The sequence below is a fragment of the Antechinus flavipes genome, chromosome X, assembly GCF_016432865.1.
Source record: "Antechinus flavipes isolate AdamAnt ecotype Samford, QLD, Australia chromosome X, AdamAnt_v2, whole genome shotgun sequence".
Taxonomy (NCBI): Eukaryota; Metazoa; Chordata; class Mammalia; order Dasyuromorphia; family Dasyuridae; genus Antechinus; species Antechinus flavipes.
The window spans coordinates 49,993,958-50,009,141 of NC_067404.1; the positions used below are offsets into that span (position 1 = coordinate 49,993,958).

At 35.8% G+C, this 15,184-nt stretch overlaps 1 protein-coding gene across 1 annotated transcript in view; it reads left to right on the top strand.

The window, feature by feature from the left end:
* The window catches only part of TENM1 (teneurin transmembrane protein 1), an 828,896-nt gene that overhangs the window by 309,727 nt on the left and 503,985 nt on the right, over positions 1-15,184 (top strand). The window contains exon 4 of the mRNA XM_051969260.1: positions 9,363-9,623. Coding sequence (XP_051825220.1) covers positions 9,363-9,623 — 261 coding nt within the window. The remainder of the gene's footprint in view (positions 1-9,362; positions 9,624-15,184) is intronic.

Sequence of the window (15,184 nt, forward strand, 5' to 3'; positions counted from 1 at the left end):
AAATGATGGTATATCAACGTTATAGAATATTATTGTTCCATGACATGCAGGATGATTTCAGAAAAGCCTGGAGGGACTTACTTGAACTGATGCTCAGTGAAGTGAAGTAGAACTTGAATATCACTGTACACAGCAACAGCAAGATGATATGATGATTGATTCTAATAGACATGGCTTTTTCCAACAATGAAATGATTGAGGCCAGTCCCAATGATCTTCTGATGAACAAAGCCATCTACACCCAGAGAAAGGATTGTGGGAATTGAGTTGGGATCATAACATAGTATTTTCACTCTTTTTGTTGTTGTTTGCTTGCATTCTGTTTTCTTTCTCATTTTTTTTTCTTTTGATCCTTTTTTTGTGCACCATGATAATTGTGGAGATGTGTATAGAAGAACTGGACATTTACTACTTATATTGGATTACTTGCTGTCTAGGGGAGGGAGGAAGGGAAGGGAGGGAGAAAAACTTGCAACACAAAGCTTTGCAGTGGCAAATGTTGAAAACTATCATTTCATGTGTTTTGAAAAGAAAAGGCAATTATTTAAAAAAAACAATAATAATAACTGACATTTGTGCAGCACTTTAAGGTTTGCCAAGTATTTCATGTATGTTGTAATCACTTGAACCTCCCAACAACTTTGTGAAACACTAGCTATTTTCTCCATTTTACAGATAAGTAAATTGAAGCTTAGAGATCTTATAATTTGCCTACATCATAGAGCTAGTAAGAGATTTCCCAATTCCAGGTCCAGAACTTTCCTTTACACTATTCTTCTGCCTTTCCAAAGTGGTTATTTCCCCAAGGTTTTTCCCAAGCTGTTTAGTAGTAGTCGCTTTTGAATGACATCCCCTGTGTGTCCAAGGTAAAGGAAACTAATTTTTGAATTATTCTGTTGATTTGGAGCAACTCCTTTAAAAGTAGTCATCTAAATAGTAAATCAATACTAATAAAATAATTATTTTAATTAATATTTTAATAAATATCAATTATTTAAATACTTAAATGGTTTAATAAAGCCATTTACCTCAATATCTTGAAGTATACCAGAACTATCAGTGATAACAAGAGCTCATAAAAAGATCTTTTTGACTTTTTGGAGACTTAACTATGACAGTTTAAAAATGCTGATATAAGCAACTTTTCTTTTCCCTTCCAAGATTTTATAAATGAACTTTCCATAGCCAGTATCTGAACATCAACACATGGGCCCAGGGACAAAGCAGTCCATTTTCATCTATACTTCATGGTATACTCCGATCCCAGGGCCCGCAATAAACCAGTCACCTTAGTCTTGCAACCCTTAACCTCAGGGCTCCCCCACAGCTACTAAACCCTCATCAGTGATGGCTCCCATTCTGCCATTTCTTCATAAATCTGGAGTTTAGTCAGTATGCTCTCCAGATATAAAACGATCACTGGCAGGAAACAGAGGAATCTCTTTCCTTCTTCAGCAAGACTGCTGCTGCCTCTTTGAGAATAAATTCAGAAAAGAGGGAGCCTGCGCTAATGCTTATAGTTACTCGCATATTCTTTCTTTCCCAGGGAGAACAAATGATAGAACTCATTTCTACTTGTGAAATCTTTTGTTGCCAAGAATGAATAAAGACAGACTTTCAACCTTCTCACAATGTTACTTTCAGAAAGTATGTAATCCTTCTAAATCTCAGATGTCATTTGCCAGATTTTTCTTCAAAATAAAATTAACGAAGAATAATATCACCCATGTTCAAATCAGTTTATCCACTTCTTTCTATTTGATTGCCACTTGGAAATGAAGATAAAAAGAAAAAAAATGTATCTTCCCTTAAAGAATTCCCAGTATACAAGTTCTTGTAGGTTTTACATATTTTACATGCAGACCCATCTTCAAAATTCATACTTTGTACTAATTCAGATCCATATACCCTTTCCCTCCTTAATCTTAATGAGGTTTGGCTATAATATTTCTGTGTATAGACATACACATCTAGCAGGAATTTGTGGCTATTTGTGAAAACTGATCCCTGACCAACATCATGGCAACTTAAACAACAAGCCAGCTTACAGACAAGGAGATGGGTGGGACTCTTCTTCTATCATTGGTAAAAAAAACAAACAAACAAACAAACAAAAAAAAACCTCAACTCAAACATTTATTAAGTACCTATTATATAAACTCTGTTTTGGGTATGGGAATACCAAGACTCAAATGCAAAAATACTTCACAGGCTCAAGGAATTTATATCCTACTTCAGTATTTAAAAACCCAGTTCCATAGGTTACCTATCATTTTCCAGGTACATTTTTCTCAGGAACCTTCACTATTTAGATTTCAATGTAGCTATTTGAACATTGATATCCTAACTAAGTGTTTGCATTGTTTTGTGGCCACAGCTTTTGGATAAAACTAGACATAATAGAGGGGATTATTATAATTTCTTTTTTTTCCCCTGAGGCAATTCAGGTTTAGTGATTTGCCCATGATCACACAGCTAGGGAGTGTTAAGTCTCTGAGACCAGATTTGAACTCAGGTTCTCCTGAATTCAGGGCTAGTACTCTATCCACTGTGCCAACTAACTGCTTCAATCATTATAGTTTCATAATAAATATAAAGTTGTTTAGTTAATAGGATCATAAACATATGGTTGTTTATATGGATTTCTGTATATGTATATATTTTTGAAGCTAAAAAGACAAATACTTGGGACACTGAAAGGAAAATCCTTTTATAATAATTTGTAGACTACCAAGTCTTATATATTTAGGAAGAGAAAGTGAATCATTTCAACTGAGAATTTGTTATTGTGAAGTGGACATTTTTTCTTGCTTTATCTCTTTAAAAATATGTAGTTCTACTTGCATTGTTATGCCTTTGTTGTGAATTGATGGTTTTATTATTTGCATTAGGAGCAGATTATAATGCTGATAGAAAATGATTTGCCTGCCAAGTATGCCTGGCATGTACAAATATTAAACTACTGTCAGTGGTCTCTGGAAAATCATAGAGAGTGAAAAAAGCTACTAAAGAAAGATATATGTTCCATTTTTCAAAAAAAGGTAATAGATCCTGCTTACTATAGGCCAGTGAGCTTGATTATGGTTCCTGGAAAGAAAGTAAATCATATTATTAAAGAAATGACTTCCAAACATATAGAAAATGCCAGATTGGCCTTTTTTGACAGTTATTTGACAGTATTACTAGATCAGATGAATTCTATGGGTACAATTTACCTAGATTAAAAAAAAATTGGTACACTTTCAGATGCTTTTCTTGTGGAAGAGGTGATGAGAATGTATTTAGGCCAGATTCAGCAAGTAGTCATTGAAGGTTCAATACACTTTTAAAAGTAGGAGTCTTGTAATGGGCTGAGGCTCAAGTTGATGTACTGAGGTCCCAAGCATGTGACGCTAAATAGTAATTGGACCTTACTCTATTTATATATGCTTGGAGAAAGAATGGCCCTCACCCACTCTTTGTGCAAGTCCTAATGTGTTGTATAGGAAATGACGTTTTTGGTGGGTGGAGGCAAGGGAGTGGGAAGGGAAGTGGAAGGAGAGACTGCTGGCTGGCGTCTTGACACAGCTGCTCACATTGCCATTGTGACGGCCCTTCAGCTCCAATTTCCCTCTGCTAGCTGGCTTCCTGTCGCAGCTGCCCATATTGCTATTGTAATCCTTCCTGTCCATATTGCTATCGCAATCCCTTCTCACCTCTACTGAGAATAAAGATTGAAGGTTTTTCCCTTAACGTGAATTCCTGACTCCAGCTGATTTTAAATACGTGGTCATCACAGAGTCTCAGTGCAATGGCCCTGAGTTCTATACTTGGTCACATTCTATTTGATATTTTTATCAGGGGCAGATAGATAGAGTGTTGACCCTGAAGTCAGGAAGACCTGAGTTCAAATCCTACCTCAGACATTTAATACTTCCTAGCTGTGTTACCCTGGGCAAATCACTTAACCCCAATTGCCTCAGCAAAAAAAAAAAAAAAAAAAAAAAAAAAAAAAATATATATATATATATATATATATATATATATATATATATATATATATATTTTTATCAGTGAATTAGATGGAGACAGAGAAGTACAATAATAGAGTGTTAGATTTGGAGTGAAGAAAATCTGGGTGCTAACTCTACCTTTGACATTTAATAGCTGTGTGCCCATGTCCACTTAACCTCTGATTTCTCTTTTGTAAAATGGACCTCATAATATTTGTAGCAGATTTACCACAGGATTGCTGTGAGAGAATCAATATACTCAATATAAAGTGCTTTATAAACAAAATATTCGTTTTTATCAAATTTTCAGATGACATAAAGCTTAGAAGGCTGATGAACATGTCATTTGATATGGGATCTAAAAATGTCTTGGCAATCTAGCACTTTGGACCCAATCGAACAATATGAATTTTAACAGACATATGTGTATCCCTATATTGCATGGATTCAAAGAATCATCTTCCCAAGTACAAGGTGGAAGAGGTATGGTTAGACAGTACTCCATTTAAAAAAGTAATCTGAGATTTTTAGTAACCTGCAAGTTTATTGAGAAACAAGCTTATTAAGATGAAAGCCAAAAAAATTCTGTAACCTTAGTAGATATTGAGTGTTATAGGCTCTAGATACAGGGGTCCTCAAACTACAGCCACTAGCCAGATGCAGCAGCTGAGGACGATTATCCCCCTCACCCAGGGCTACGAGGTTTCTTTATTTAAAGGCCCACAAAACAAAGGTTTTTTTTTGTTTTTTTTGTTTTTTTTTTACTATAGTCTGGCCCTCCAACAGTCTGAGGGACAGTAAACTGGCCTCCTATTTAAAAAGTTTGAGGACCCCTGCATTGAGTGTAGAACTATGGAAGTGAGGAATAATCTTTGTATTCTGCTTCAGTCAAACCAAATCAAAAGCAATGTAATACTGAAGTGCTATAGGTTGAGTGAACCCATTCAGTAATGTAGATCCAAAACTATCTAGTTGAGAAAGCTCAGAGAGTAGTTTTTAACAGTTCAAGGTCAGCCTCTAATACAGTCTTAAACTGAGTGCCCCAGAAATCTGTGATTGGGCCTATGCTGGCTAAAGGCATAGAGCACCTCATTATGCAATTTGCTAATGGCATAAAGTTGGAAAGAATAGCTAATACAGGATGATATAGTCAAGATCCAAACAGATTTCATTCTGCTTCAGTATTTCTGCCTGTGACAGCAAAATAAAATAAGATGAAATTTAATGAAGATGAGTATAAAAGCATGTTTGGATCCAAATAGTTGACTTCATAAGCAACTTGCCTGAAAAAGATCTAGGGATTTTTTACAAACTGCCAAGCAGACACTAATAAGCAGTGTGATATGGTAGCCTCCTCTCCACACACACCCCCAGTATAGGTTTTGACATTAAGAGACATAACTTCTAGGATTGAGGAGGTGATGGAATTGTTGTATCTTTCACTAAGTTGCGTCTGATAGTCTTATATTGGAGGAGATGGGGGTGAGGATGAAAGGGGGGGAAGAATAAAGTAAAAAAAGAGAGAGAGAATAAAAAACAACCTGCAAGGAAGCAAAAAAAAGGACAGTCATTAGTATGATTTCTTCTATTATTATATATGCTTTCTTGAAATGGAAGTTGATTGTTATATATTTTGAATCCTTCCTGATGGTCTGCTAGGCGCATGACAATGTTCTGTTCTGTTTTGTAGTGCTTATTTTCTTTTTTGTCTTTTTTCTATTCTGCTTTTTTTCTTATTTTATATTTAGTGTAATACATGCATACATAAGAGTCATATACATATGGGATAGGTGCCTCGTGAAGGAGTGGCTCTATGCTTAATCTTTAGCACTCTGTTTCATATGCCTTAATACGGATTATTTTGGTGGTATGGGTAAGATTAAATAGCTTTTGAGGGACCTTTAGATTGAAATTCTGTGATTCTGGAAAACAGGCTGGCGATAAAGGGCCTCAAGACTCTGCCTTATGAGGCTCAGTTGAAAGAACAAGACACCCTTAGTCTAAAGGAAACATAAAACAGGGGAACTGGATAACTGTTTTTAAGCATTTGAAATACTGTTATGATTTCTTCTGTTTTTCAGAGCAATAATAATAATAGGTTGAAAATGAAAGGGGTCACTTTAACCTTGATGTTAGGGTAAAATCTCTCAAAAGAACATGTCCTGACTTAGAATGGATTGCCTTGGGACGAGCTGGTTTCTCTCTCATAGAAAGCCTTTTGGCACAAGCTGGATGTCTATTCACCCAAGGATATTATAGAGAGGATTCTTATTCAGGGATGGGTTAGACTGAATGGCTTGCTAACTTCCTTCAAGCTCTGAAACTTTTAAATACTGTATTGGATCTTTATCTTAGTTTAATGGTGGCTAAAACTAAGGGTGAACTTTCTATTTTCCAGTATATGCAGCTTTTCTTTTGAAACATTGAAATCTGGGTAAGAGAGAGAAAATCTGCTGACTCATGTCTGACAAATCTTTTTCTTTTATCTGGTCTAATGTCATTATTTCTTTTTAAAATTTAGAGTGACAAACTAACGGGTTTCTCAATTTTATTACTCACCATTTTTTTTCAAGTCAACTCTTCTTTGTGACTCATATTCAAGTTTCTGTATAGTGACATACCATGTGTTGATAATGTCAGTGAAAATAAATATGAATCTGTGCTTTTCCAAGTGACTCTTTTGATTAACGTCCTTAATCCATGAAAATAAATCGGAGTGCTCATCAGTGACTCATTTCACATGCTTTCTCAAGCCAATGAGTCTTCAGAATAAATTGAGATCTTGAAAGTGGCAGAGTTTATGTCAATGGTACCCTAAGCTCAGAGTCCTGCCTCCTTCTCCCATCCTCAGCTTCTGGTAGCTTTGGAGGAGAAAGTCACCAGGGGAATTGAGAAAGTTAAGAATCCAGGCATGTACAAACTTTGGTTCTTACATCTTCAGGTTGACAGGTACCTTGGCATGTTGCTGTGGCAACATCCCCATATTTAGATGAAATATGATAAAAGTGTGAAATGAAGAAGCATATATAATATCTCATAGCAGTCTTCTGAATCTTTAATATTTGGACTGAATGAAATGGCCTCATGTTCATTTCTTTGGGGCAAGAAAAGTTAAGTTTTTATATTAGGATGAGAGAGTATAAGATAGCAGATGGATATGGCTTGGAGTCAGGAACATAGATTTGAAACCCACCCCAGATAGTATTTAGCTGTGTGGCTTGGGCAAATTGCTAACTCTCTCTTTATCCATTTGTAAAATGAGAGCCATGATAGCACCTGTTTCATAGATTTGCTGTGCAGATCTGGTGAGATATTGTATGCAAAGCACTTTGCGATGTTTAAATGTTCTCTAAATAAATTTATTCTTGTTATTTTCTATAAGAATTAAAAAAAAAACTTAAATTTTTTTTAAAAAAGATTAAAACACTTGTGGAGAACTAAAAAAATGACTTCTAAGAAGACTCTTGATGAAAATTACGAAGTAGTTGCAAATATTTCATCAAACACTCTTGTGGGCATGTAGATGATCTTCCATTCATATCTGTTTCAGTAATTAAAGACATGTATGTGGAGAAAGCTATTTAATTTTGGACATTTCTGGTATGTAGTCTGAGAACAAGAACCTGCTGCTGGTTTTCTATTTGTATTTTTTTTACTGTGAGCTCTAGGTTGGATACAATCACTTAAACACTTTCTAATCAAATGATATAGCTTGCCTTTGTTGTCATTCTGGGAAAATCTCATATATCATACTTCAGCCTTTGATTACCTTATCTGACTATTACAAAGATATTTCAGATGTTCTGTCTGGACATGTGGTCACTTTTCATCAGCTTGTTACTTACTTTTAAAACATTTTCCTTCAATTCTGACACATTGCCATAATTGAATACAAAATTCTGGTCTGCAAGATGGGGAGTCTTATCTGTGTACGATCTACTAGTAGGTCTTTGTTTGAGGGCTAGCAAAGGGCAGAACTTGGGAGAATAAATACATAATGTAATGGAAAGAATACTGCATTCGAAATCACAAGACATGAGTTCCAGGCTTGGTTTTTCCATAATTAGACGTTGCCACCGTGGACAAATTATTTCTGTTCTTTGTGTTTCCATATCTATCAAATGATGTTTCAAGTAAATGATTTGGGATAGATCTTAGAGTTTTGAATAGGGAAAAGGGAAGGACCCAAAATCTGTCCTACTGAAGAATAACAGAGAGCCCTTCAAGTTTTCAGATGTGAATAAATGAGGACTTAAGATCTTAAAAAAAAAACAGTGGAAAATAGACATGCTACGTATTCTGAATTTAAGGTTTAGATTAAACTCTTGAAGAAGATCTGCATTTTAAAAAGTCATTTCACTTAGTGACATGGTATATTACCCTCATCTCCCTAGAGCTTTCAGAGTTATGTTTTCCTAACATTTTACATCAGGCTAAGTGGGAATGATGATAGTATGGTGAATGGGGCAAAGGCAGCAGGACATCATGGATAGGTATCGGCTTTGGAGTCATTTCTGACTCCAAACATATCTTTCGATATGTTTGTATACTTCATAGCTGTGTGATCCTGGGCAAGTGACTTAGCCTCACTGTCGCAGTAGATAGGGCACTGGGCTTGGAATCAGGAAGACATATCTTCATGTGTTCAAGGGCCTTGGGCATTAGCTGTGTGACCCTGGGCAAGTCACTGAACCCTGTTTACACCAGTTTCTCTTCATCTGTAAAATAAGCTAGAGAAGCACATGGCCTGTTACTCTTAGTATCTTTTCCAAGAAAACACCAAATGAGGTAACAGAGAGTCAGACATGACTGAATTACAAAGGAAACTAATCTTTAAAATAGGGGGTGTTTTTTCAGTAAAAGTAAACAAAAACATAGAAATTTTCCTCTTAATGCATTTGAAATGGTTTCAGCCCATTAGGATTATATTGCTCGACTTAGCAATGTATACATATAACATTTTAACAACCTTTTTAAACACTCTTAAAAGCATCTCTTGTACTTGTCCCCCAAAAGAAAGACTCTTTAAAGGACAGCACTGTGCTTTTGCAGTGCTATCTCATTGTGTATTTCATTGCATCCGCACCACCATTTCTCAGTACAGTAGTAAAGCTATTTTCAGGATACTTTTTTTTTTTGTAGAACCTACTAAGAATCATGAGGACCTTAAATGTAAATGACAGGCACAAAATAAGTAACCACATTCTAGGGACAGTAGTCAAACTTCTAATTTTTCAAAAGCACAATTGCTGACAGTGGGGAAGTGTTTTCATGAGGGTATGGAAAAGTGAAAATAGAAAGGAGACTTTTTGTGCCATCATCTCATCTACTGACATTTTCTCTTAATACCTTGGTTTTTCTTTGTTTTAGAGATGGAATTCTGTGAGACTCCCCACATTTTATGCTCGGGCTACCAGACGGACATGCACGGTGTATCTCAGCATGGCTACCAGTTAGAGATGGGCTCTGATGTGGATACCGAGACAGAAGGCGGCACCTCTCCTGATCATGCCTTGAGGATGTGGATGAGGGGAATGAAATCCGAACACAGCTCGTGTTTATCAAGCCGGGCCAACTCTGCATTGTCCTTGACTGACACAGACCATGAAAGGAAGTCTGATGGAGAGGCTGGTAAGCAGGCCCGTTGTATAATTCTTAAAAACCAGACAAAATGCTATGGTGGCCAGTCTTGGTTTTATTTATTCTAGCTATCTATTAATATGTAAAATGATTCCTTGTATGAGACATAGTGTCTTTGCTACCATGTGCCTTTCTTCTCTTTTGCATCAGGTATGGTCCTACCCTACCATTCCCTGTTAGGATGCACTGTCATTTCTCTTACATATCTCTTAACATTCCCCTTTCATCATCACCTATCTGTAGGGTACAATATTTAGACCAAAATATCTAAAAGTCTTTTATCTTTGGTGATCAATACATGAAAAATCCGAAGTAATTTTTATAGTACGTTCTTTCCATATTTTGTGTTTTTGCTCATATCACCCTATTGAACACATGTAGACTGATATAAATTAACTGGCTTAGAGTGAGCTGATTTTTTACAAAATAGTAATCAATAGGAAAATGTCATTTACTTGCTAGAGGATGGCTACAGATATTAATCTCACTAAATCATAATTAATTTTCTACTCTAAGATGTCATAATTCATCTATTGAATGTCTTAGTTTTTATTTCTAGTACTCTGTTACCTCAAAATAGAAATTCTTTTTTTTTTTTAATTTTTGCTGAGGCAGTTAGGGTTAAGTGACTTGTCCAGGGAAAATTCCTTCATAGGAAAGACGGCAACATTTCAAATTCTGTCTCTTGCCATCGATTATTGTCTTTGTCGTTTGGGTGCCTGTTAACATGTACACAGATCCCAAAGTACAAGTCACCTCTTAGAATCTTAGTGACCAAGTAACTAGCTATTGCCAAGAGGAAATGGGGTTCCATAATAATCTTTTCACTCTTTCTTTTCTACTTTGGCCTCAACTACCTCAAATCCCCATATGATATTGAGGACAAAAGTCACAAAACCCTCTTTTCCCCTTGATGAGTATCCAAACTGTAGATGGAGCTGCTTCAGATTGTCTCTGAAAAGTCTTTAGATATCAAGTCCTAAGTTTGCTTGCTTCCATTTACCCATCTGGGAATAGGATAGGGAAGGTTTTAAGTGGCAATAAATATGTTGGAGAAAGGAGAGAAAATCAGTGGATGAATATTGATGGTAAAAAGTTAGGCCTTTGTTGTAACAAGAAGCTTGGGATCAAACAGTATGAATTTTTCCTCAAGATTGAAGTCCATTCTTACCCTATTGAGTTCTTAGTCCAGTTAGTTTTTTGTCCTTTCTATCTGCCCACAATACATGTATTGATAAAGCAGATGAATAGACTGTCTATATAACTGCTCGTTCTTAGAAGAAGAAAAGTAGTCTCCCACAACTTGCGGTTTCCTGTTTGAACAGATAAGCCAAGTACTTTGACCAATTATCTTTCTCATTTAGAAGTCTCTGCAGTGTTTTGATAGCTTGATACAATTATCAAAATGTCATCCCCAAGCAAATATCTAAAGGACCACTCTTCATGAGAAATCCTTCAATTTAGTTGCTAAATATTCTCCATGGTACCGACATACAACTTTGGCAAGCATATATCCTTGAGATATTGACTCACTTGATATAAATATAGAATAGCTAAAAAAAGTTCTCTGTTGTTACATCTTTGATGGAATCTTGTATAGTTTTGACATACAACTGAAGGACATTTTACTGGAAGAGAACCATTAAGGTGGCACTTAGCTATTCCAAGTAAATTGTTTTATTGCAAACTATAAGCAAAGCAGGACCTTGTATTCTCTGCACTATTTAGTCAATTTTGTGAAAACAGGAATAAAGTCAACTATAGAATAGTATTTGTGGACGCCTGAACCCTTCTCCTACCTGCGTTGAGGGTGTCCTGATTATATGTGTAGATTTTTCTCATAATACTATGGAAGGAAAGTTAAGCCTGTGGGAGGAGAATCATTGGTAAATTCTCAACAACCATTTTGGCTGAGTAAGAAATTGTGTTAATTTTTTCAAGGATGTGATATACTTCCATCTCCCTAATACCTTGGGAGTCGATGCATCAGCACCTTCAAAGTTGTATAGTCTCTGGCAAGACTCCAATGTATAATTCATGCTGGCTAGCTGTATTTAGTCTCATCCAGCTGCTCTCCCTATTTTTATTTTCTTCAGTGTAATACAGTACATCAGGGATGGTAATATTACAATCTGATTTTGGTGGTTCCATTGTAAATGATGGAGAAAAGATTCCCTGAAATTTTGACAGATGCATCTCTTTGTTGTCCTGCTTGAACCCCAAATGCTCACATGATCTTGATACTTAGGTAATCATGTCTTATCAAACTTTCTATAGATTTGCTTTTTGTTCCACTGTTCTACATTGTTGTATGAGGCAATACTGTAGGTAACTTTTCACCATTTTCCTCCACAAAATTTTTGCAAACAAATTTCTGTTCTAAGTTAGGGTTCCCCTTACGTGACATTCTCTCTGCTTAGCAAGGAAATCAACCATTGCCAGACTGGCAGCTTTTGTAGGCTCTCTTGGTCTCCTAATGTGAGGCAATTGATTTATATCAGTCAAACTTAAGAAACGATAACAGTCTGTGTCAATATCCTTTAGAATTTATTTGCCATTGTAAAAATGTGATTGAACAGAGCAAGTTAGAGTAGCTTCAGTTGTAGAGCCTATCTTTTCATTTTTAATTTCCTAACTCTGTATTCATTTTCTTTTTAAGCTAACAGTTCATTGGGCTGACTATTCCAGACAAGTAATTTAGAAATGACTCCCACATCAGTAGCTAGTTTCTTGTCTCTTAGAATATAATCAATTTCATCTTTAGTGACATGTGGTGCTCGCTGTGTCCACCATACATTTTTAAAATGCTCATTGTGAGCACTGTGATTTGAGATAACTAATTGTCTCATGAAAAGATAAATCTTTGTGCCTTGGGATGCAAAATTAAAAAAACTCCATTGGCTCATTTATTTGTTTCTTGAAAGAGAATCTGTGAGTCACTCCTCCATTTATCTCCATCTTCTTTTTGTCTTCTGGATTCAGTTATAGTGACAATGTCGGTGGTAGTATGATTCACTTGGTCCAGTCATTATGTCAGCTTGTTAGCAATCAAACAAGAATCTTATTTTTAAAATATCATGACAAGTTAATATTTATTGATGGTTTAAAATCTTTTTGATTCTTAGTACCTTTTGTAGCACTCAAGTACATTTACTATAGAAACAAAAAGAGACTTTGTAGAACAGAGAACTAAATAGCATTTTTCTTTTTTTTCCTGTATTAACCTGAACAAAGAACTAGTCATCTCTTGACCAGCCCCCTGATGTTGAGCTTCTTAATACTTGGCTAGATTAACCTATGGAGAGCAGCTAGAGCTTGTCTCCAACATAGTCCTCAAAGCTTTTCCAGCAAGAGAGAATTTGCTAGATTTTGTGCTTTGCTGACATAGCCTTTAAGAATCTTTGCCACAGTGAGATGTCATAGAAGCATTTGTGCATAGAGTTCCCATGGAACACTTCATGAAATAGTTTTAAGAATGACTGCATGATGTAGTGCAAGAGTTCACATGCTATAAGACATTTTATTCAGAGTCCAAGTGTTGACACTCACATGCTGGTTGTGACATGAATTTCACTGGGATTTGGAGCAGACCATTTAAGCTCAGAAAAGTCTTTTTCCTCAATTTAGGTAGATTTTAGAATTTCAGCCTTCCTAAGAGATCCTGGCTTGGGCATTCAACTTCATATTTCCATAACTTTGGTTGGAAAGCTCTATTTCTTCTATTTAATTAACTAGGCAGATCTTTCAAAACACACACAGCATTTATATTCTCTCCTCAGATGTATTTGCTTGTTCTATATTCTAGGGCATTAAAATAATTGACTCTCAATATTAGCACTCTCCAAGTTATAGTGTCAAAAAACATAGGGGCTAGAAGGAACCATGGATTTCTAGGCCTCCTTGGGAGCACTATTTATTCTCAAAATTGAAGATTTTGTCAATGTATTCTTTCTGATTCATGATTTTCAGCAAACTCTTTTGAAAGAAACTTTTAAAGATTTTAGTTGGTTTTTTTAAAATTAATTTTATTTTTAAATGAAAATCCAACTTCTCTCCCTCCAACCTTCCCACTCCCAACTACTTGCTACATTAAGAAAGCAAGGAAAAACAAAGACCCTGTTACAAACATATATATTCAAGCAAAATAAATTCCTACACTGTCCATGTCCATAAAAATATATGTCTACTATACTTGACTTCGATTAGAGCACAGACCTGGGTTTAAGGACTTACAGGAAATTGTTACTCAAAGCTAGTACAGGCATAAGATTTATTATTATATGGCACAGCAAGCAAAGAAGTATGTACACATGCTGTGTATACATACTAACAGATAGTGGTTTGGTCCCTTAGATGCAAACTCATCCTGCTCAGGGAAAGGGAGATTAATGTGGTAGTAAAGATCTCACTGGGAGTATACACTTAGAGTGGAGTCTGAGCAAGAAAGTATTGCATCTTAAAAATGAATTTGAAAAAAATTAAAAAAGAACTTGGTGGATATTAGGTATTTGATACCTGAGTAGGGAGGGGACATTGCAAATCAGACTCAGATGTGGTAGGGATATTCTCTGGGTCACATATCAGTATCAGATTAGGGTGGGGAGAATTTTCCTTTTTGGAACTAGAAATCTGGCGAGGGTTCAAATTGGTAATCATAGATCCAAGGAATGGGTACGGTTCTGATCTACAACATTTGGCCAGAATTTTTAGCACATCAGAAGACAAAAGCATTTAACATGTCTGACCGAGATCAGAATGAGTCAGGACAAAAGTACAGGTTGTCATTGCTTATATGTTTATCATCATTAGGACTTTTTGGCCTAAGTAATTTAATATTGGAGTCTTATAGTCTAAAACTACAACATCAAACAGTATATTTCAAAAATCGCAGCACAGTCTCAGTCTGCATTTGGAGTCTATCGTTTCTTTATTAAAAGTATGGATGACATGTTTCATCATGAGTCCTCTGAAATTGTGATTTATCATTGTGTTGATAAGAGTTCCCAAATCTTTCATAGTTGTTCATTTTTGCCATCTTCTTGTTATAGTATAACCTGTTCTCTTCATTCACCTTACCCTGTGTCTGTTCTTACAGGTCTTCCCAAGTCTTCTTGAAACTGTTACCATCCAATAATCCTATCACACACATATCTTGGCTCACCCATTCACTGACTGGTGGATACCCTCTTAGTTTGTTTGCCAACACAAAAATAACTGTTAAAATATTTTGATACCTTTTATTTTTTTATTATAGGTTTTTATTTACAAGATATATGCATGGGTAGTTTTTCAGCATTGACTGTTGCAAAACCTTTTGTTTCAATTTTTCCCCTCCTTCCTCCCAACCCCTCCCCCAGATTGCAGGTAGACCAATGCATGTTAAATATGTTAAAGTATATGTTATTTGATACCTTTTCTTGCTGAGTAAAATTGTATATACATTATTCTCTGTCAAACATTTTATTTCCCAGTATGTATGATTGTACTTGGCTGTACCCCATGCCTGGAATCCACTTCCTCCTCACCTCTTCCTTTTAAAATCCATAGTCTCC